Consider the following 24,245-nt stretch of genomic DNA (forward strand, 5'->3'; position numbering starts at 1 on the left):
ATAATTATTGACTAGATATTGAACTTTTTTTACATCATCAAAGGCTGATTTTGTTGTTTTTCTTTAAAGAGTGTTGGACTTTGCCCTGGAAGGCAATTTTAAGTTTTTTTGTGAATTAGTTGATCATTTGTTTGTTTTTACGATCTTTTAGGGAAAACCTATATTAGCCTTTACCATATTTCTAATTTAGCCGCCTTCTATGGTGTGGCCCTTTTAAGTCTGCATTGAATGTCGCATGGTTTGGATAAATCCTCTCCACTGCAGGTGGTGGAACTTGAAGGTTTCCCAGTCTTCTGCCCTCTCTAGTAAGTAATCATCTTATCTCTCAATCACAATTCTTTCTCCAGGAGTTGTGCTTGTTCAGTCTGGTGGGTTTTTAACTGTTATACTCATTGTTATTCTGCCAAAGACACAAAGAGACTCCAATCCAAATTTCTTTGTTTTATGTAGTTTTCTAACTCAGGTGCTGACCTGAAAATTCTAGCTGTCTTGGCTTCCCCAAACTGTTTTCTGTCTCCTCAAGTCTGCAAGATTTCTGGCTCTATTTAGTTGCCTCCTCCCTGCACAGAAACCTGGAAATTGCCTCCAAGGAGAAATAATGCACAATGGTGGGGCTCACTTTATATGTTCCCCTTTTCTTATTTGTGACGGTCCTGTGTGGTCTCTTTCCCAGTGTCTACAAACACTTTTTTTGTTTTTTTTTTGCATACTTTCCTAGGTATTTCCAGCAGGAGGACAATTCCATAACCTGTTATTCCTTCATGGAAGTAAGCAGATATCCTACCTCTAATTTTTTTTTTTTTTTTTTAAAGAGAGAGGGAGGAAGGGAAGGAAAGACAGAGAGAAGGAAGGAAGGATGGAAGGAAGGAAGAAAGGGAAACATCTTTAAACATTTTCTTGTTTTATTGTATTTTGTTTGTTTGTTTGTTTTTTACATGGGCTGGGGCCGGGAATCGAACCGAGGTCCTCCGGCATGGCAGGCAAGCACTTTGCCCGCTGAGCCACCGCGGCCCACCCCCTACCTCTAATTTTTAAAGTTGATCTTGTATGGGGCTGCCTTACTGAATACTTAGATTAGTGCTTCTGAGAGCTCTCATATTAGCATCCCATCTGCAAATAGTTAAATTTCATTCTTTTTATTTTCAAATTGTAGTATTTGTACTGCAATCTCTATTTCTTACATTGCTGTGTTACCGAAGCCTTCCAGGTCAATGTTGAATAATGATGAGATAAAAGCATATTTTTTTCCTTTTTAATTATTTTAATGAGCATATGTCCAATATTTTACCATCAATATGGTGTTTAATATATGATGCTGGTAGATGCTTTTTATTAAGTTAAAGATTAAAACTTTCTCCTATTTCTTGTTTTTTTTTTATCAAAAAAGTCTTTGGGTATACTTTCCCTTTCAATCTGATAATATAATGAATTATATTGGTGGTGTTTCCTAACGTAAAAACATCCTTGCATTCACCTAGTGGGTTTGCCTTTTTATTTTTTTTAACAAAATGATGGATTCAATTTGTCATACTTATTTAGGCTTTTTAACTCTAAGATCATGAATGAGATTGAATTGTGATATCTTTTCTAATGCTTTGTCCAGTTTAATATCTTATTATAATTCTTATGCCATTTCTACTTCAAAGCCCTTCATTTTTATATCTAGCATTTTAAGACAGTTTTCATAATGGAAATTATTAGGCCCAGGGTCGTTAAGGATTCCACAGGAGACAGTGAGTCAAAGATTAACAAATTTATTGAAGGAATAAAGTAGAGAGGAGACAAGTGGGAGAGTGAAAAGAAGAAAGCAGGTAGGAGCCTGAAATTGGCTCCTGCCTGGGGAGCCAGAGGGAAGAAAAAGAAAATGGCTCCAGTTCTTTCTTCTGGGAGCTGTGTTTTAAATGGAAAGTGATGCCAGGAGGGGAAGGTGCCCACTAACTGGTGTGTTGTCCCTTGATTGGTTGGGGGCTTCTTGACTTAGGGTATGGTAGATTGCTGAGGTGTTCTCCTTTGGTGGGCAGATGCATATATCAGGCAGGGTGAGACAATGATGTTATCAGCAGTGTGCTGTCTGGAGGATACAGCACTAGCTAATTATGGCAACTGGTTCATATCTGTGTCCTTGGACCTGCCAAGGACACTGAGGAGGGGTCTGAGGGAGCTTTGCATCAAAAGTTCCTTTTGCTTTTAGTCTGAAATCCAGCAGAAATCAATTTTTATTTATTTTTGTGGTGTTAGCTTTCTTTCTTTTATAAATAAAAATATGTACAAACGTCATGAAGGTATTTTAATATGTGTAGTTTGTTTTTCTCTTGCAACAATTCCTGGATTTATTTTTCCTTTTATTTGATTGTCTCCGAATGTTGTTAATGTAGATCTTTATGTCATAAATTTTTGAAGTCTTGTAGGTTTTGAGAATATTTTAATTAAACCCTCACATTTGAATGACAACTTGTGTTATTTCAACTATAATTATACACCAAATATTTTAACTTGTTACATTTATGTGTTTTCTTGTTCTTTTTGCCATTATCTTTACCTATCTTGATTAGTATATTCATTATGCTTATTTTAAGTTCTTGATACATCTCTGCGAACACCTTGACATCTGATAATATTTATCTATTTTTGCTGTATACATTTCAAAACTAAGTTATTAGGTAACAAAGGGCCATGATTATTATATGTTCCTGGTGGATTTATTTCTCAATATCAAGTATCCTCCTTTCCCTTTTTAATACTTACCTATTTGAAATTCTGTGTTATTGGATATTATTTCTATTCCAGTTTGGGTTTCTCTTTCTTTGGAATTAATTTCTCTAAACTTTAATTCTTAAACTTTTTAATCAAAATATAACTCACATTCAGAAAAGTGCAAAAACAATGTACAGCTCATTGAATTATCAAAATGTAACCACTACCCAGATAAAGAAAGTGGGTACCTCCAAGGTGCCCTTGTGCCCTCTCCTAACCACTTTCCTTCCTCTTCCCCACAAATAAATACTACCCTAACTTCTAACACTATATTTTGGCTTTACCTGTAGTTATATTTTATATAAATGAAATCATGCATTACTTATTCTTTAGTGCCTGCTTTCTTTGACTCAACATTATATTCATTTATATTGTTGTGCTTAAACGTGGTTCATTAAGTTTCTTTGATGTATAGTGTTCCATTATATAACTAAACTAAAATTTATTATCAATTGTATTGTCAGTGTGAATTTGGATTGCTTCTAGTTGGGGGCTATTATTAATAACATTCTTATGAACATTATTATACATATCTATGGACAAAGTTTTCTATAAGTATATAACAGGAATGGAATTGTTAATTCATAAGATAAGTTTAAATGTATTATATTATGCCAAATATCTTGGAGTATTTCTAATTTATATTTCCACCAGTAGTATTACAGAGTTCTTGGTACTCCACATCTCTCTCACCTCTTGGAATCATGTCTTTCTAATTTAAGCAATTCTGGTGTTTGTGTTGTGATTTCTTGCATCCCAAATTTATTATGGGAGTAAATAGTGTTTGTCCAAGTCTCTTTTCCATATTTCTAATGTTTTTGTTTGCTTTTTCTTATTAATTGGTAGGAGTTCTTAACATAACCTGGATACTATTTCCTTTTTAAATATGATACAAATATCTTCTGTATTGCAACTTCCCTTTTCACTCTCTTAATGGTAGAAATTCTTATTTTTAATATAGTCCAATTTATCCATCTTTTCCTTCATTGTTAATGCTTTTTGATTCTTGTTTAAGAAATCATTCCCTATCCCCAAAGTCATAAAGATATTCTCCTATATTATGTCTAGAAACTACTCTTTTGCCAGTATTGTTTAAATCTACAGTCTCCCTTAAATTGATTTTTTTTAATTTTTTATTAATTGAAAAAAATTACAAGAAACACAAACATTCCCAACACATACACTCAGCAATTCACAATATCATCACATAGTTGCATATTCATCATCATGATCATTAAATTGATTTTTGTGTTCGGTGGGAGATGGGCCAAATATTTTCTTCTTCTTTTTATTTCTTCTAATGGTAATTCAATTGACCGAGTACCATTCATTTAAAGAACCCTTCTTCCCACTGCCGTTTTAGTCAGTCTCTGGACACTCTATTCTTACACACTCTGTCTATCCTCTGTCTGAATTAATGTAGGTATTAAGTCTTAATATCTGTTAGGACAAATATTCCCACTTGTATGATCTTCTGCAAAAAGAAAGCTATTCATGACTCTTTTTATTTCCATATAAATTTAGAATCAGTTTACCAATTTCTACCCCAAAATTAATATTTTGACTAAGATTATATTAACTCTATAGGTCAATTTGAGGAGAACTGATATCTTTACAATTTTGAATCATTCAATACATGTTCAAGGTATTTCCTTCCATTTATTAGATAGTCTCTAATTTATATTTTTTTCTGCATATGTGTCCTTTATATAGTCAATTACATTTATCCCTAGACCTTTGATAGCTTTTTATACCATTATAAATAATAACTTTGATGGTAAAATGCTCACCTTCCATGCAGGAAACCCAGGTTCGGTTCCTGGACCATGCACCCAATAATAGTAATAATAATAATAATACTTTGAAATATGTTATTATCTTATTTGTTGTTAGAACCTAGAAATATGATTTATTTCCTGTATTGCTTTTATTTCCAGCTGCCTTGCAGCCACTTATTATTCAAAAACTGTATCTATAGGTTACATTGGTTTATTTACATGTATAATCAAGTCATCTATGGATAATGATAGCTTTACATTTTCCTTTCAAACATGTATACCATTTATTTATTTTTCTTTCCACATGTCACCAGTTAAGACCTTCAATAAAATGTTTATTAGAGTGTTGATAGCAGGTATCTCTGTCTTGATGCTTTATTTGTCATAATTTGTTTAGCTATGCTATATCAGCTTAAGGAAGTTCCCCTCTATTCTCAGTTTGCTAAAAGTTTTTATCATAAACGAAGGTAGAATTTTATCAAATAATTGTTCGCTTCATTCCATTAATGTAGTGAATTTCTTTGATTAATTTTCTAATATAAACCAAATTTTCATTTTTGGAATAAACCAATTTGTACATCAGTTTTATAATTTCCAACTTTCATATACCACTTGTTTAGATGTGTATCTTACTACCAACACCTAGATGTTTTTAATCCAGTCTGACAGCTTCATTATAGACAATTTAGACATATTCCTGCTTTTCTTTAATTTTTAAAATATTATACTTTTTTGTGAATGCTGTAACTTTTCACTTTTCCTGACTTTTGTTGGGTTAAGAGAATTTTCCTTGTTCCATTTTTGTTTATTCCTATAATGTTTAGAAATTAGAAACCGTTCTTCTAATGATTCTTCTCCTAAGTCATTTGAAAAACACTTACTTAAATTTGTGTCTTGTTTTTTACTTGTCTCCACTCCCTCATATATTCTCCCACCAGTTGATATAACCTGAATTTTAGTCCAAGATTATTTTTAAGTTTTCTTTATAATTAGTGCTTGCATAAATTTAGCAATGTTTTGCTGCTCAGCATTTTCTTGTAATGACAATCATAATGATTAAGATGGTAGCAAGCATTTATATAATCTTGCCCTGTAGCAAGCGTTTTATAAAGTGCTTCAAAAGTATTAACTTTAATCCTCACCACAGCCCTACGCTGTAGATACTATTATTATTCCCTTTTTGAATATAAACTGAGGCAAAGCAATGTTGCATGGTTTTCTTAGGAACAGACAAGCCAGTTTTGGTTCTACCTAGATGGAGCCTCTGTATTTAACATCTAAACTATTCTGCTTCATATTTTTTTTACAATTTTGAATTTTTATTGGAGAAGTTGTGGGTTTACCAAACAGTCATGCATAAAATACAGAATTCCCACTCCACCACAAACATCTTGCACCAGTGTGGAACATTTGTTACAGTTGTTGATAGCACTGTCTTATAATTGTACTATTTTTATAACAGTAGTTACAACTGTTACAATTCATTAAAAATGATTGAAACAGTATTATTAACTATTGCCTACACTTTACATTAGATTTATTTTCCCCATATACCTCCCTATTATTAACACTTTGCAATAGTGCCATACTCTTGTTGTAATTCATTAAAGAACATACTTTTACTATTAACTATACTCTGTTTATAAAAGGGTTCACTGTGTTGTACAATCTTATGTTTATCCTTCCATTTTTATTCTACTAACACCCTAAAATTTCCCCTTTAACTACATTCAGCTATACAAGTCAGTACTGTTAGCTCCACTCACAATAATGTGCTACCATCACCACCATCCATTTCCATATCATTACCATCAGCCTGTATGGAAAATCTGTACAAGTTAAACACCAGCTCCATCTCCCCTAACCCCATATATCTCCTGGTAATGTGTATTCTAGACTAACTGCATGAGTTTGCCTATTATAATTAGCTCATAACAGTGAAATCATGCAATATTTGTCCTTTTGTGTCTGGCTTATCTCACTCAATAATGTCCTCAAGTTTCATCCCTGTTGTTGCATGCATCAGGACTTCATTCCTTTTTACAGCAGAATTATATTCCCTTGTATCTTTATACCACATTTTGTTTATCCATTCATTGATGGAAACTTGGATGCTTCCAGTTTGGGACAATTGTGAATAATGCTTCTGTGAACATTGGTGTAAAAATATATATTCAAGTCTGGGCTATTAGTTCTTTGGGGTACATAGCTAGTAGCATGATTGCAGGATCATATGGTAATTCTATACTTAGCTTCTTGATGAACTGCTAAACTGTCTTCCATAGTGTCTACACCATTTTACAATCACCCCAGCAATGATTGAGTCTTCCTATTTCTCCACATCCTCTCCAACATTTGTAGTTTTCTGTTTTTTGAATAATGGATATTCTAGTAGATATGAAATATTTCATTGTGCTGTTGATTTACATTTCCCTACTAGCTAGTGATTTTCTTTTCATGTGCTTTTTAGCCATTTGGATTTCCTCTTTGGGAAATGTCTTTTGAAGTTTTTTGTCTATTTTTTAATGAAGTTGTATGTCTTTTTATTGTTGAGTGTAGGATTTCTTTATATTTTCTGGATATTGAGCTCTTATCAGATATGTACTTTACAAATACTTTTTCCCATTAAGTAGGTTGTCTTCTCACTTTCTTGACAAAGTCTTGATGCACAGAAGTTTTTAATTTTGATAAGGTCCCCTTGATCTATTTTTTCTTTCATTGCTTGTGCTTTCAGTGTGAAGTCTAAGAAACCATTAACTACCACAAGACCTTGGAGATGCTTTCCTACATTTTCTTCTTGGAGTTTCATGGTACTAGTTCTTATATTTAGGTCTTTGGTCCATTTTTAGTTACTTTTGTATAACGATAAGATAGGGGTCCTTGTTCATTCTTTTCCATATGGATATCCAGTTCTCCCAGCAGCATTTGTTGAAGAGACTGTTCTTTCCTAATTGAGCGGACTTGGCAGCTTTGTCAAATATCAGTTGGTCATAGAGGTAAGATCTATTTCTGAACTGTCAGTTCTATTCTGTTGGTTAATATATCTATCTTTATGCCAGTACCATGCTGGTTTACCACTGTAGCACTGTAGTATACTTTAACATCAGGAAATGTAATCCCCCCAAGTTTGTTCTTCTTTTTCAAGATGCTTTTGGCTATTTTGGGCCCCTACCCTTCCAAATAATTTTAATAATTGGTTTTTCTATTTCTGTACAGTAGGCTGTTGGAATTTTGATTAGGATTGCATTGAATCTGTAAATCAATTTGGGTAGAATTGACATCTTAATGATATTTAGGCTTCCTATCCATGAATACAGAATGTCCTTCCATTTATTTAGGTCTTCTTTGATTTCTTTTAGCAATATTTTGTCGTCTTCTGTGTACAATTCATTTACATTCTTGGTTAAGTTTATTCCTAGATGTTTTATTTTTTTAGTTCCTATTGTAAATGGAATTTTTCTTGATTTCCTCCTCAGATTGCTCATTACTAGTGTACAGAAGCACTACTGACTGTGGATATTATTTATATTCTGGTTGTTCTTTCTCTGGTATGTCTTCTTTCCTCAGGTGTAAATTCTTTCATTTAATGAACATGATGCCTCATTTCAAAGTGTTGACTTTTCCCAAATATTTGGAAATGAGAGCTCATTTTTTAAACTTCCTATGAATTTACGATTTCTAATCTGTTTACTGTTACCTTCTTGCGGGGAATAGGCCAGTCAAGCTACGAAGGAAGGCACCATATGTTAAGTAGACTGAGATTAAGATTTTTAAGCAAGTGATTCTTTTGAGGCACATGTAAGGATAAACCTCTAAGTAAAGAAAGCAGGATATGGCTAGGGTAAGTCAGTCAGTAGTTCCCAAACTTTGCTACATATTATCATCACCTGGGAGCTTTTGTTGTCATTGACAGAAAAGCGAAATGTTTTATTTAGATAAATTAAAATGGCTTTTATTGTGATACTCATAAGCAAAGTGCAAATCAAGTCCTAGAAACCTTGAATTCACTTGCTAAACATAACTAAAATTGCTTCTCCATTACCAATATGATGCCAAAAACCAAGTAGATGTACATTTCTTAATATGAGAAAACAACAAGGTAGGCCGGGTTCATATAACAAACAGTTCATGCTCAGTCAAGTCTCAGAAATTCCCAAAGTTCTGGTTTGAATATGAAAGAAGGACCACATTTCGTTGGTGTAGGTGAGCAAGCCATGAACACAAAATCTGCCACTAAAAACAGTTCAGCAGCAGGCCGTTATGAGTATGAGCCTATCGCAGTCAAGTCCATCATATGAATGAACCATGGGGGCTCAGGAGTTATATCCAGCAACTTTAGAGTAAGGAAGCTCCAATGGAAGAAAAATAGCCAGCAGCATCACCTGGAAGCTTTTTAAAATTACAATGCTCAGATCACACTCCATACTAATTAAATTAAACTTGTCTTGGAAAGAGAGACAGGCATCAGTTGTGCCAGGTATGGTAGGCAATCTCTAATATCACCTACAAAGATCCCTCCTTTCTGATGTTTATGCCTTTATGTAATCTCCTCCTCTTGAGTATGGGCTAGATTTATTGACTCACTTCTATTAAGCAGAATACAGCGGAAGTGCTAGAGTGTTGCTTCCAAGATTAAGTTATAAAACCCATGGGTTCTGTCTTGCATACTCCCTTCCATTTTCTTTAATTGCTTGCCTTGGGAGAAGCCAGCTGCTGTGTAGTGAGGCGGTCCTGTGGCAAGCCCCTCTAGTGAGGGACTGAAGGCCTGCCAACATATGAGTAAGCTTGGAAACACATCCCTCACTCACCTAATGAGTCTGAGGCACACAGCTAAGCCACATCCAGCTTCCTGTCCTACAGAAGCTAAGATAATAAATGTGTTTGTTGTTTTAAGCTGCTAAATTTGAGGATGATTTATTAAGCAGATGATTCCAATGTGTAACAAAGTCCAGGAACCATTGAGCTAGGCAAATATATGATGTCACAGGAGTCTGGTCTCTTCTTGAGTCCACAGGGAAGTCTGAAGCATAAACTGTACCAGAGAGGTTGTACAGACAAGAGGCAAAAGGACTAGACAGTTAGACATCAATCAGTGGCAGCAGCTGTCTGGGGGCGGTGGGGGGTGTGAGTGATGGTAGAAAGAAACAAACCTTCCAAATATCCCCAGGTAGGCTATTGTCAGCCAGGACAAGTCTCCAGAAAAAAAGTACAGGTGTTGGGCTAGCAGACAATAAGTAGCAGTTGGGAATACGTGCACTGGCCTGGTAAATGGGTTTCAGTGGGACATCAAGAGCATCTTGACATAGGGTATACTTCAGCCTCTTATAAAGTGAATGTGGAGAACATGAGGCAGGGTTCTGGATGAGATATGACAACAGAGGAGTAGGAATTTCCCTGTTACTCCTGACGTCGTCAACCATCCCATGAATTTTCTCATTTGGCTTTGTAAATTAGTGCCTACACTCATCGTTTCTTCTTGGGGATAGACATCTTTGTTCCTTACTGCCTTGCTCAAGAGGTGGGAATTGTGTGAAGGGTAGATTCTTATGGCTCTTCCTACAGTGGTACTCCAAATTATTTCCCTTTTGGTTTTCCTAGAGTCCCATCCTGCTCTTAGCATCTACCATTTCAGGGCTTGGAGCACCTTTAGGAGTAAACCATATTTTTTGTAGCAGTCTTTACTTGTACACATTTTGGACTTTGGTTTCCTTTTTCAATCCTCACCTGTTTACTTCTTATTCTTCTTGTGATATACTTAGTGTCTTGTCCATTCATCAAGGGTTCCCTTTTTGTTTTGCAGTCAGGTTATGGATTTTCATATTAATTTTATATCTTCATTTCAAAGGATTTAGGGATAGAAAGAAAGGCTGCAATTTGTGCTCAGTCCAACACATGGAACTAAATCTCTCTAAAATTTTACCAAACACTAAAGAATGCATGAAGAATCAAATTGCTACTAAAGAGCATTCACTCAAAAACAAAATTTTTGCATTTAAAATCATAAAGTTTAATATAAAACAGTTTTGTTTTTTGAAAAGATGTTTTAAAATTGGTTTTGAAAGTCTCCCTTTCAGTTTTACACTAGGTGCTGTGTCTCCTGCTGTTGTTGTCCCTTCCATGCTGTTTTTGCAAGAACATGGATATGGTGTTAAGAAAGGCATTCCAACCTTACTAGTAGCTGCTAGCAGTATAGACGACATTGTGGCTATCACTGGATTCAATGCATGCATGGGCATAGTCTTCTCCTCAGGTAAGCAATGCAACAGCCTCCATACTATTCATAGCCTTTTACGTTACTTCTTTGAACAAGGTTTCAGGATTTTATTATTAACTTGTTAATCAAGACTTTTAAATTTAACTTCTTTTTATTCTTCATAAAAATCCCATTCTAGACCAGGGAAGACGTGTCAATAGGTTAAGAAATCACTACTTATCATTACTTCATTTGATAACCCTGTGTTTCAATTAATTTGATAACCTGTATTGTCACTATCATCTCTTGTTGCTTTGGAATTTTATCAGCTTTCACTAGGAAATTTTGAGCTGCAGTATCATTAACACTAATTATGTTTAAGCAGTGTTTTTGAAATGTACATGTTTGGCCTTCCTCATAAATAACCGGTTGCTATATTGTCGAGACAACTTATGTAGAAAGCCTAGACAACTGTGTGCCTTTTTAGTTGTGGTGGGACAAGATCTTATACCAGTTCTGACCCCCAAGGTGATCTCTGGTATTGAGTATCACTCTGCAGAAATTATGAAAGTAAGCATTTCTGCATTTAGTAATGCTTTAATTATATGCAATGACAGAAATTCAGTCTTTGTACTACTGAAGCAACAAATACTTTTTAATTTGAAAAGTAATATTATAGTTACTTTTAAAATCAATAAATATAAATAAGAAGGGAAAAAAGAAGGAAAAGGTTTTTAAAAATATATGCAATAATTGCATCCAAGAAATAATTCTGAACCTTTTGATTTGAATCCTCTCAACTTCTCTCATGCAGGCTTCCTTTCCGCTCTCTCTCCCTCCCTCCCTTTCTCCGTCCATTAAAATCATTGAACATTGACTCTACTTTCTTGTAGCATGAGTTCTTCTGCCCTTAACTGTATATCACACACATGTTTTCCTTGGTAAATTTATTTCTATAGCATCGTTTCTCCCCCTGACCCGTGGTATTCTGTTATTTGGCAGTACCATAATTACTTACCCTGATGAAAACTGAAGGTGACTCCAATTTATACTTTTAAAATAATGCTTTGTTGAACATCTTATCACTAAATATTTTTTACCCAATCTTAATATTTCCTTACTCTTCAAAGTGGGTTTGTTGAGTTAAAAAGCACATATAATTGGAAGGTTTTGAAATATATTACCCCACTATCATGTCCTCCCAAAGTGCATAAACTTGCCATTTTTCTTCACCTTCCTCAGCAATAAGTATTTATCTTTTTATCTTTGTTAATTGACAGATGAAAAGTGGAATCTCTTTAAATGCAGTACTTTGATTACTAGTGATGTTCAACAAATGTTCATGTTCAGTGACCACTGGCACTTTGGGATTCTTGTAAATAGCTTTTCTTGAGGTCTTTTGCCTATTTCCTATAGATAAGTTCATCTAAATCAAATGCATTCGTTGATTTGTCAATATTCTGTATAAAATTTAGAACACTAACCCTTTACTTTATATATTAATTTTCCCCATTTGTAATTGTAGTATCTCTCTCTCCCTCTCTCTTTCTCCCTTTTTCTTCCTCTCTCTTTCTGTCATTGGCCATTCAGAAGTCATACATTTTTATATTGTCAAATCTGGCAATCATTTCCTTCATTATTAGCACCCACCATTCTTTCAAAAAAAATTTGTCCACTTCCATTGTGCCAGCTACTGTATTAAGTACTGAGGATAAACACAACAACATTAGCATTGATTGAGAACTTGCTTGGTACTTGTTGAGTCCCATAACTCTTCCACTCATTTAATAGTCACATCAGTTCTATGCTTATTTTACAGGTAAGGAATCTGAGGCACAGAGGTTAAGTAACTTTCTCAAGGTCACAGGATTTTTAAGTATAGGAATCAAGATGCCAACGCTGGCAATCTGACTCCAGACCCACACATGTAACCCAATTCTATACTGCCTCCCAAATCATCAAGACCAAGTGGCCCATATTCACAAAGAGCTTATATTAAACAAGTAATTACAAGTGTGGTAAATATTAGAAAATTGAAGTACAGGATGCTATGGGAACACATTATAGGAGACCAAAGCTAATTTGGAGAGGACCAAAGAAAGTGAAAAACTAAACCAAGTCCCAACCCTTGTACTTCCCCAAACAACCAAACAAACAAAAAGAAAAGAAAAAAATTCAACAAGTGGTGCTGCAATAATGGGATACTCACATGGAAAAAGAATGAACTGTGACCCCACCATACAACATACAAAAAAAAAAAAGGAAAAAAAAGCCAAGTACAGGCTTAGAAAATCTTTTCCTACTGATGACTGTGTATACTGTCACTTAAAATTCTCAGGACTTTGAAAATTTGATTTTATGCATTGGTTATATAATACATCTGTATTTTGGAATATGATATATAGAAAGATCTAACTTTTTTTTAGCCAACTAGTTACCTAGCTCTTTCAACTCTGTTTTTGAACATTACATCTTTTTCCACTTATTGAAATGCCATCTTTAGCATATATGAATTCTTGTAAATATTGGTGGTGGTTTTTTCTTAATTTTTCACAGAAAATATGTATATTTTACATACTTTATAAAGTCAAATAAACAGAACAAATTTAACTATTTTTTGGTGACTCTGAGTCAGTATTTTATTTAATTACTATAAGGAGCTATGAATGCAAATAAAATATATTGGAAATTCAGTTGATCCTTGGATATTCCTTGAATTAGCCTTAAAATAATTTTTTTGATTATTTTTGTTTAACAGTGCTTTTTGTTTATAAAGCATTTGTTTCTTTTTCATAATAGAGCATCAGAGAAGATATACTTATTGAACCCTTACCAGGCATGTGCTCGATGCCAAAGGGGCTCCCTCATCAGCCCTATTCATTCTTTTTTTTTTTTTAACTTTTTTTTATTAATTAAAAAAAATTAACAAACAAAACATTTAGATATCATTCCATTCTACATATACAATCAGTATTCTTAACATCATCACATAGTTGCATATTCATCATTTCTTAGTGCATTTGCATCGATTTAGAAAAAGAAATAAAAAGACAACAGAAAAAGAAATAAAATGATAATAGAGAAAAAAACTATACGTACCATACCCCTTACCCCTCACTTTCATTTACCACTATTTCAAACTGAATTTATTTTAACATTTGTTCCCCCTATTATTTATTTTTATTCCATATGTTCTACTCTTCTGTTGATATAGTAGCTAAAAGGATCATCAGACATAAGGTTTTCACATTCACAGAGCCTCATTGTGAAAGTTATATCATTGTTCAATCATCATCAAGAAACATGGCTACTGGAACACAGCACTACATTTTGAGGCAATTCCCTCCAGCCTCTCCACTACATCTTAAACAACAAGGTGATATCTACTTAATGCGTAAGAATAACCTCTAGGATAACCTCTCGACTGTGTTTGGAATCTCTCAGCCATTGACATTTTGTCTCATTTTACTCTTCCCCCTTTTGGTCGAGAAGGTTCTCTCAATCCCTTGATGTTAATTCTCAGCTCATTCTAGGGTTTTTCTTAGTCCTTTGATGCTGAGTCTCAGCTCATTCCAAGATCTTTGTCCCACGTTGCCAGGAAGGTCCACACCCCCGGGAGTCATGTCCCACGCAGAGAGGGGGAGGGTGGTGAGACTGCTCATTATATTGGCTGGAGAGAGAGGCCACATCTGAAGTCCTAATCATTCTTTTACTTCACTTGGCATTTTAGTCTGGATGTGTAAGGGGCATATTATTAGACTTATTACTTTTTTGTTTCCTGGCCTATTTATGCAATTGAATTTCTGAGTTATATATTATGTTAAATTATTTAAGAGTATTTGTTTAACTTATCAAATAGATACATATTTTCACATGTGTGGTTGTTAGAGGTCCATTTTCACAAATTTCTGAAAATGCTTACTTAGCTTCATGAAATGCCTAGATTTGACTTTCTGATGTGTAGGATATGTGAAAATATTTCTCAGTGAAATGTTTTCCTTACTGTGTGCCTTTACAGGTGACCTGCTTACTACTCTCCTAAACTCTTTGTGGGAAGTAATCCTTGGTGTGCTGCTAGGAGTGGTTTTGGGAATGTTTCTTCAATATTTTCCCAATAGAGATCAGGTAAATAGAAAATCTATTTGGTGGAAGTGTACTGCCTAAAAATTTCTTTCAAAAATTTGAACTCTGAGAAGGTCCATGAAATATTAAATTTAATATCAAAAACTCTTTCATCAAGTAGTCTGCAATACCTACTCTCTGAACCTCACGAATATAATTTATCCAGGTCAATGGCCTTGACTGAAATCTCTGCTTCAGAAAAATGTGCTTAACTCAGAGTACCCCCTTTCCACTCCACCCCATCCTTTGCTCTGCTGGCTTGCCTATTGACTCCTGACAATTATTACTAGTATTTTTCCCCCAAAACTTTTCCTGAAAGATTTCTGAGGGATACAGGATTCCATTTATTTCTGCATATTTTCTAAGGTCCTGCCTTGTAGCTCCCCATTATCTAAATCATAGCTGACTTAAATTTGCTCCCATTCCCCTTTGACAAAGGCAACCTTAATATATTTAACCCTTTCCTTCCCTAAAGACCACGACAGTATTCCTGTGTTTCTATAACTTCCATTCTGATTTCCCCATAACAATTGTTTCAGACTAAAGAAATAGAACTTTCTAAGAATTCCTTGGATATGTTTTATGGAACTGAGGGTTATATGGCTCCCTTTCCTTTCTTCTTCACTTAATAGTGAAAGTATTATAACCATTCTACTGAACGTTGTTATGTACCAGAGATACGGCAGAGAATGAAACTTAATAATTGCAAAAAAAGAAATAATAGCTGCAAATTTTGTTAGTTGGTAGTAAGTAATACTTGATGAGGAAGAAAGCCAAAATTTCAGACATTATTTAATATAACATTTAGAACCGTGGCATCAAATGGGTCAAAAATAGATAATATCAAATCTCGTGTTAAATAATGTAAATTAATCTCTAAACATCTATCTAATTTTAGACAAAACTCGAATGGAAGAGATCATTCCTTATTTTGGGTCTGTGTATTACTGCTGTCTTAGGCAGCCACCGTGTGGGTTTACATGGAGCTGGAGGACTGTGTACACTACTGTTGACTTTCGTTGCAGGACTAAAGTGGTCCAAAGAAAAGGTGAATATTTTCACTATACCAGTTATTTAATAAAGATAAAATAACTGATTTTTTTTACATATATAATGGACAATTAGGAAATCCCCCTGTTCTAGTTGGACAGTAGCCTCCTGTTCTAATAGGAAGATGCTCCAGAATTTTATGTGTCCTCGAGGAAGTGTTATAAAACAGCTCAGTAAATAAAATATATAGGAAAAGTACCTGGATATACATTAAAATGTAATTAGAAGTTGAGTAATCATACCAGATTTCTTTCTTTTATATTCACAAATTTTATGTTACATGATTTTATTACTTATTAAATTAATTTATTCATTAAAATTTAGCTATATGATGAATATATGAGAACATGTTCATAACATTTTAAAATATGTTCACACAAAGATTTATACAGGAATATTTACAGCAGCAATATTCATAATTGCCAAAAGGTGGAAAAATCCAAATGTCCATCAACTGGTGAATGGATAAACAAGTGGTATATCCAGTCAATGGATATTATTCAGCCATGAAAAGGAACACGGTACTGATACACGCTATAACTTGGATGAACCTTGAAAACATTATACTAAATGAAAGAAATCTGTCACAAAAGACCATGTATTGTATGATTTCAGTCAAATGAAAGTCCTGAAGAGAAATAGAGACAGAGAAACACAATGTAGATTAGTAGAAGGGGGTGGGAATGCAGAAGTAGGAGGTACTAAGTAATGGGGTTTCTTTCTGAGGTGATGAAAATGTTCTAAAATTACTAAAAACCATTGATTTGTACATTTTAAATGTGTGCATTATTTGATATGTGAGTTATATCTCAATAAAACTGCTAAATAAAGTTAGAACAATACAGAGGGAAAAAAGAAAACAACAATACAGAGGGCCACATGTAGAATAGAATGTAAATGATTCTTTTATCCTCTAGGACTTTCAAATATCAAACCCCTCTTCCCAGAATTTCTTCTAACCAGTCCTCAATTTTAGATCATTTCCATTTTTTGTTATTACAAATAGTGCTTCCATGAACAGTTTTGTTTATGTGTCTTTTTGTGTATGTACAAATACTTCTGTAGGGATTCTTAGAAATTGAATTGCTAGGTTAAGAGAGGGTACATTTTTATTTTAACGGTTAGAAACAAATTATCTCCTCAAAAGACTTCACCAACCAAACCATCACTAACACTGGATGTTGTCACTATTTCTTTTCTTTTTACAATCTGCTGGGTAAGAGTCTATACAGCATTGTTATTCTTTATTATAATTCTCTGATTACAAGTTGAGTAAGCTTCACTTGAAATGTTGCTTTAAATTTCTTATCCATATTCTTTGCTTATTATTTGCCTTTTTGATTCTACTGATTCTCTATATGTTTGGTTTATATATTCAAATATATACTACTAATCCTTTGGTTTGTATATTCAAATATAAAATATAAAAAGTAAATAGAAAAGTATTTAAAATACTTTATATTAAAAGTATACTTTTATATCTGAATATACATACATAATTTTTTGCTCATCTTCAGCTTTGCTTATGATAACTTATGTGTGGAAGTAAAATTTCCTAAAGTCAAATCTGTCAGTTTTTTCTTTTTGAAGGATTCGTTATCTTGTTTGAGAAGGATTTCCTTAGTGGAGATTATAAACATTTTTCCATATTCTACCATTTGGAAGTTCTTGTTTACTCTGCTTTGCTTTTGCATTTACTTCTTTGATCTATCTGGAATTTATTTTTATGGATGTTCTGATATAAGGATGTATAAATACATCTCTAATAGACATATATATGCTTATATTTGCATGTGATGTAGTTCAAAAATATATGTACGTTCATTTCTGGAATATATTCTATCCTATTTATCCTATGTCAATACCATTCTATTTCAAAACACTGTATTTTTATTTTTTTAATCTAATATAGACATTTTCTCCCTCATTTTCTTATTTTCAAATATTTCTTAGCTGTTCCTACCCATATTTGTTCTTGGATAAATTTTTAAATCAGCTTGAAAAGTTGTCCACAAAAATCATGCTGGCATTTTGTTTGGTATTACAATAAAAATCATAATTATAAAATAAAAGCTTAAAGTGGACTACGGTGGCTCAGGAGTCAGAGTTCTCTCCTGCCATGACAGAGACCTGGGTTTGGTTCCCGGTGCCTGACCATGCAAAAAATAAATAAATAAAAATAAAAGCTTAGTTATAAATAAAATACAATTAGATAAAAACTAGTAAAATATGTTTATATGATAAATGATATAAAAAAGACTAGTTGGAATAGGTTTTAAAGATTAAAAGTAACAAAGAATAATACTGTATAAAGAAGAAGGAGTAATATTTCTTCTTTGTGTATTTTTCTTTCCTTTTTTAAACCTTATTTTTTATAAATGGCAATCAGAAAGTATAATCATACGGTAATAGTTATGAAGCAAGGGACATCAATGTTTTATGTATCTTCTATAAAACAAAAAGACAAGATCATCCAAATTCCTAGACAAGGGTCTCTGGTTGACTTTTGATGAACATACGGGAAGGGATTGGAATGATAACCTGAATTCTGTTATGTAGGAGGGACAAATTGGGAAAGTGGGACTGGGAAGAATTAGTTCTCAGAAAGGGATCTAAGCAAGCCAGCAAATAAGAATCTCATATACCTCTTTGGTTTGATTTTAAGGAAAAGTTAACTTTGAAGTTCTCAGTATGAGATCCTTGGAAGCAGCCCTAACAGCTACCAGAATTTTTTTCCGGCAGTTTATAACTTATCAGGATTCGCCTTCTTGGGACTGGTACCAGCATGACTGCTAGTGGAGGTCTCCTCAACTCCCTTCTGAACAGTAATGATGTCTGCATGAGCTGGATATGTTAGCAGGCTTGATGTAGTTCTAAATCTATTTCAAGTTCACCTTACAAACAAAAGCTAGAACTCTTACTGAGCATAGCAACTCTATCAGAGCACGTCTGGAATTCCAAAGATCCATAATAAGTCACCTCACTTGTTCTGTGGCAAAATTATCAAATAGTATTATTTATTTTATAACTTTGTCGGTTTCTGTTAGTCAAATTCTATGTCAATGTTTAATAGCAGAAGAATGAATCTACACCATTAATTTTTACTAATTAGGTTTTAACATTTCTTCTAAAAATAAAATATTAAGTTTTTAAAATAAGACTTGAAATTTCTGAATTACTTTTATGTGTCACAATAACTGTATTTCTTTTTCCTGTAGGTTAGAGTCCAAAAAATTATTGCAGGTACATGGAATATTTTTCAACCCCTACTTTTTGGCTTGGTTGGAGCAGAAGTACCTGTTTCATCTCTTAGAGCAAATGCTATTGGTAAGAATAATTGGAGGCACAAAAATATATAATGTTTGAAAATCCTTAAGAAAACTATGAATATTCTTTACTTATTTACAATATATGTTTAAGGGCTGCAAGGACCTTCTCTGGTAACTCATGTTGATATAGTAACATATATTTGTTCTTCCTTTCCCCCTTTGTGTTCTTTGTTAGTAAAGGCTGCCTGAGTGAGCTGAGGAAATGAAGATTTCTCTGAGCTGAAATATTAGATAGTATCAACACCTTTTTAATACTTTAAGTTATGGTAAAAATTCAATCATTATCCCAGAATTGAATAATGTCTTATTTTTCATGGTACCTCCACCATCACATAGTCTCTTGCGCTTTACATAGAAGAAACCTTAATCATATTTGTGCTTTTATAATTATTTTTACTTAAGAAAATATAGATACACAGAGGTGATAACCTTAAAACACTTTCAAAAATTTTACAGTTCAGATCTCTAAAACCAGAAAACGACTACTTCCCAAATGTTTTGTATTTATGTTTGTTTTTATCTTTTGTAGGCATTTGTGTTGCTACTGTGAGTTTGGCATTATTGGTACGCATTTGTGCCACATTTTTCTTGATGTCTTTTGCTGGTTTTAGTCTTAAAGAGAAAATATTTATTGCTTTATCATGGATGCCCAAAGCTACAGTCCAGGTAAATATGTCTTAAGTTATTCTAATAGTTAAAGTTTTGATGATTTTTAAAAATTCTAAATGAAAAGTTATTCCCATCACAAAATGTGGACTATTAGCCTTACTTTAAAAATCTCTGGTTAATAATTATTCTTTAAAATTAATATAATCTTTGAAAATCAATTTTTAAAAGCAATTAAATTGAAATTGAAGAGTGTGCATTTAGTGCCAAATAGTTCCTAAACTTATAAAAATTATTTTTCTATTTTTTAAACTAAAATATGAATTTAAAGTAAATCTATAGATTAGAATTTCTATATTTTATTGAATATTGCAGAGCTAACTATGAGTTTTAAGTAGAGCTACAATAATTATATATATATAATTATAATATGTATATAATTGGAGAAGTTGTAGGTTTAAATATATCAAAGTAGTTGAAGCTTTACTTTGACTCTAAGCAGTCATCAGCTTCACCATTCTAACCTTCTCTAGGAGTTATGTGAACAAGACTCTGCCTGAGTTGGTATCTGCTTGTCTCCCAGTCTTATACTGATACTTATCTCCACAAAGGTGTCATGTTCCCTCGGCCAGGACACCTTCTCCCTATCCTCTTTGACTCATGAACACCTACTTCCCTTCAAATCTCAGCTCAAACATGAGTCACATTCTCCTTATAATGCTCACAGAACACCTAGTATTTCTCTTTTTACACACTTACCAGTGTTTTTCATTATACATTTATTTGTGTGACTATTTGATTAATAATTGATTGATTCCCTTCACAAGACACTATGGGAAGGAAAGGGACTGGTGCTGTTTTTTTCATTATTGCCTCCCTACCACTTCACAAAGTGCCTGGAATATAGGAGGTACACAATAAATTTGCATTATATGCCTACAAGAATGAATGGAATGAATGAATAGGAAACCTTGTAATTTTGCTGTACGATTCAATAGTATTCTCCACTTACAAAAAGGTATTGCTACTTATTAGACCATTTAATCTCACAGTATAATGTCTTAATTTCCCAGGATTCTTTTCTCCATTTTATTCCAAACAGAAGCTTTTTACTTTCCATGCAATAAAATTCTGTATGCATCATGGATAGAAAAGCAGGCTATGGGTCCAGATTGCCTGTCTTTGAATCCCCATTTACTAGTTCTCTAACATTAGGCAAGTTTACTTCTTAATCGATCAATACCTCAGATCTCTTCATCTTTACAGTAAAGGGCTACTTCATAGCAGTGTTGTGAAGATATATTATATATTTATATTTATATTTATATTTAATCCCTAAAAACCTTAAGGCAATTGCATGCCTAGATTAGGAAATGCCAAGAAAAAAAGAGCAGGAAATTTGCTTTATGCTCTTAAAAAGAAATATGCTAAGAGGTAATGATAGACTTTTTAAAAAAATTTTTTATTAATTTAAAAAAAAATTACAGAAAGAAACACAAGCATTCCTAATATGTGATCATTCCATTCTACATATATAATCAGTAATTCACAATATCATCACATAACTGAAGATTGATCATCCTGATCATTTCTTAGAACATTTGCATCAATTCAGAAAAAAGAAACAAAAGACAACAGAAAAATAAAACAAAAACAGAAAAAAAACCCATACACACCATACCCCTTATTCCTCCCTTTCATTGATCACTAGCATTTCAAACTAAATTTAATTTAACATTTGTTCCCCGTATCATCTATCCCTATTCCACATGTTCTACTCATCTGTTGACAAGGTAGATAAAAGGAGCATCAGACACAAGGTTTTCACAATCACACAGTCACACTGTGAAAGCTATACCATTATACAATCATCATCAAGAAACATGGCTACTGGAACACAGCTCTACATTTTCAGGCAGTTCCCTCCAGCCTCTCCACTACATCTTGAACAAGGTGATATCTACTTAATGCATAAGAATAGCCTCCAGGATAACCTCTCCACTCTGTTTGGAATCTCTCAGCCATTGACACTTTGTCTCATTTCACTCTTCCCCCTTTTGGTCGAGAGGATTTTCTCAATCCCTTGATGCTGGGTCTCAGCTCATTCTAGAGTTTCTCTCAATCCCTTGATGCTGAGTCCGAGTTCATTCTGGGATTTCTGTCCCACGTTGCCAAGAAGGTCCACACCCCTGGGAGTCATGTCCCAAGTAGGCAGGGGGAGGGTGGTGAGTTTGCTTGTTGTGTTGACTGGAGAGAGAGGCCACATCTGAACAACAAAAGAAGTTCTCTTGGGGCTGACTCTTAGGCCTAATTTTAAGTAGGCTTGACCTATCCTTTGTGGGGTTAAGTTTCATATGAACAAACCCCAAGACTGGGGGCTCAGCCTATAGCTTTGGTTGTCCACACTGCTTGTGAGAATATCAAGAATTCAACTTGGGGAGGTTGAATTTTCCCCCGTTCTCACCATTCCCCAAAGGGGACATTACTTTTCCACTCACTGATCAAATCACTCTGGGATTCATTGGGGCATCACTCTGGACAAACCAACAAAATCTCGTGTCCTACCCAAAGTTCCATGTACTTATGTTGTTCAACCAAGCTATCTACATAAGTTATATTAGGAAATGCACTGGTCAAAATATAAATTTTGTACCAAGTAAAAAATGCTTTAGTCTCACACATAAGTTGAAATTTTAAAATATTAATTACCATCTATTTTCAGCACCCTGCATTAATGACATTCCTTTGTTCTTCCTCATGCAAAAACATTTTTTAAATTTGTACATTTAGTCACTGTCATTATACACTCTAGGCAATCCTAGATTATACCATCTCAATCTTTGTTATCTACCTTTCTTTCTGATTTCATTTGTGCCCCCAGCCCTCCTCCCTCTATCATTCTCACTTTCAGCTTCATTCAGTGTACTAACATAATTGTATTACAGTTAGGTAGCATTGTACTGTCCATTTCTGAATTTTTGTATTCAGTCCTGTTGCACAATCTGTATCCCTTCAGCTCCAATTACCCAGTATCTTACCCTATTTCTATCTCCTGATGGTCTCTGTTTATTCCAAGTTTATTCACTAATGTCAGTTCATATCAGTGAGACCATATAGTATTTGTCCTTTTGTTTTTTGCTAGTCTCACTCAGCATAATGTCCTTAAGGTCCATCCATGTTGTTACATGCTTCATAACTGTATTATGTCTTACAGAAGCATAATATTCCATCGTATGTATATACCACAGTTTGTTTAGCCACCTGTCTGTTGATGGACATTTTGGCTGTTTCCATCTCTTGGTATTTGTAAAATAATTCTGCTATAAACATTGGTGTGCAAATGTCCATTTGTGTCCTTGCCCTCATGTCTTTTGAGTAGAGACAGCATATAGATGGGTCCTGTTCCCTAATCCATTCTGCCAGTCCATGTCCCATTGGGAAGCTTAATCATCAGCATCAGTGTTCTTATTGCCTGGGCTTTTTGCCTTTTGGCTTTTATATGTCCTTCTAATTTTCCTTCTTTTTACTTTTACTCATGGTCTTCCTTTCTACACTCTTCTCCACACCTCTGTCTTCTGCTTTCGTATCTGTCTCTAGTGCTCCCTTTAGTATTTCTTGCAGAACTGGTCTCTTGGTCACGAATTCTCTCAGTGATTTTTTGTCTGAAAATGTTTTAATTTCGCCCTCATTTTTGAAGGGCAATTTTTCTGGATATAGAATTCTTGGTTGGCAGTTTTTCTCTTTTAATAATTTAAATGTATCATCCCACTGTCTTCTTGCCTCCATGGTTTCTGTTGAGAAATCTATGCATAGTCTTATTGGGCTTCCCTTGTATGTGATGGATTGCTTTTCTCTTGCTGCTTTCAAGATTCTCTCTTTCTCTTTGACCTCTGACATTCTGATTAGTAAATATCTTGGAGTACATCTGTTTGAATCTATTCTCTTGGGGGTACACTGCATTTCTTGGATCTGAAATTTTAAGTCCTTCATAAGAGTTGGGAAATTTTCAGTGATAATTTCCTCCATTCGTTTTTCTCCTCCTTTTCCCTTCTCTTCTCCTTCTGGGACACCCACAAAACGTATATTCGTGCGCTTCATATTGTCCTTCAATTCCCTGAGTCCCTGCTCATATTTTTCCATTTTTTTCCCTGTATTTTCTTTTTCTTGTCAGATTTCAGATGTTCCATCCTCCAGTTCAGAAATCCTATGTTCTGTCTCTCAAAATCTACCTTGTAGGTTTCCATTGTTTTTTTCATCTCTTCTACCATGCCTTTCATTCCCTTAAGTTCCGTGATTTGTTTTTTCATACTTTTGATTTCTTCTTTTTGTTCATTCCTTGCCTTCTTTATATCCTCCCTCAATTCATTGATTTGGTTTTTGATGAGGTTTTCCATGTCTGTTTGTATATTCTGA

The 24,245-nt window shown here is 34.0% G+C and overlaps 1 protein-coding gene across 3 annotated transcripts in view; it reads left to right on the forward strand.

Annotated features, from left to right (window-relative positions):
• The window catches only part of LOC143668084 (sodium/hydrogen exchanger 9B1-like), a 91,448-nt gene that overhangs the window by 63,046 nt on the left and 4,157 nt on the right, over nt 1-24,245 (forward strand). For all 3 annotated transcript variants that reach the window (XM_077142665.1, XM_077142668.1, XM_077142667.1), the window contains 5 exons: nt 10,607-10,782; nt 14,744-14,850; nt 15,746-15,895; nt 19,116-19,224; nt 19,756-19,892. In XM_077142665.1, the coding sequence (XP_076998780.1) occupies nt 10,607-10,782; nt 14,744-14,850; nt 15,746-15,895; nt 19,116-19,224; nt 19,756-19,892 (679 nt within the window). The remainder of the gene's footprint in view (nt 1-10,606; nt 10,783-14,743; nt 14,851-15,745; nt 15,896-19,115; nt 19,225-19,755; nt 19,893-24,245) is intronic.

The sequence above is a fragment of the Tamandua tetradactyla genome, chromosome 24, assembly GCF_023851605.1.
Source record: "Tamandua tetradactyla isolate mTamTet1 chromosome 24, mTamTet1.pri, whole genome shotgun sequence".
Lineage (NCBI taxonomy): Eukaryota > Metazoa > Chordata > Mammalia > Pilosa > Myrmecophagidae > Tamandua > Tamandua tetradactyla.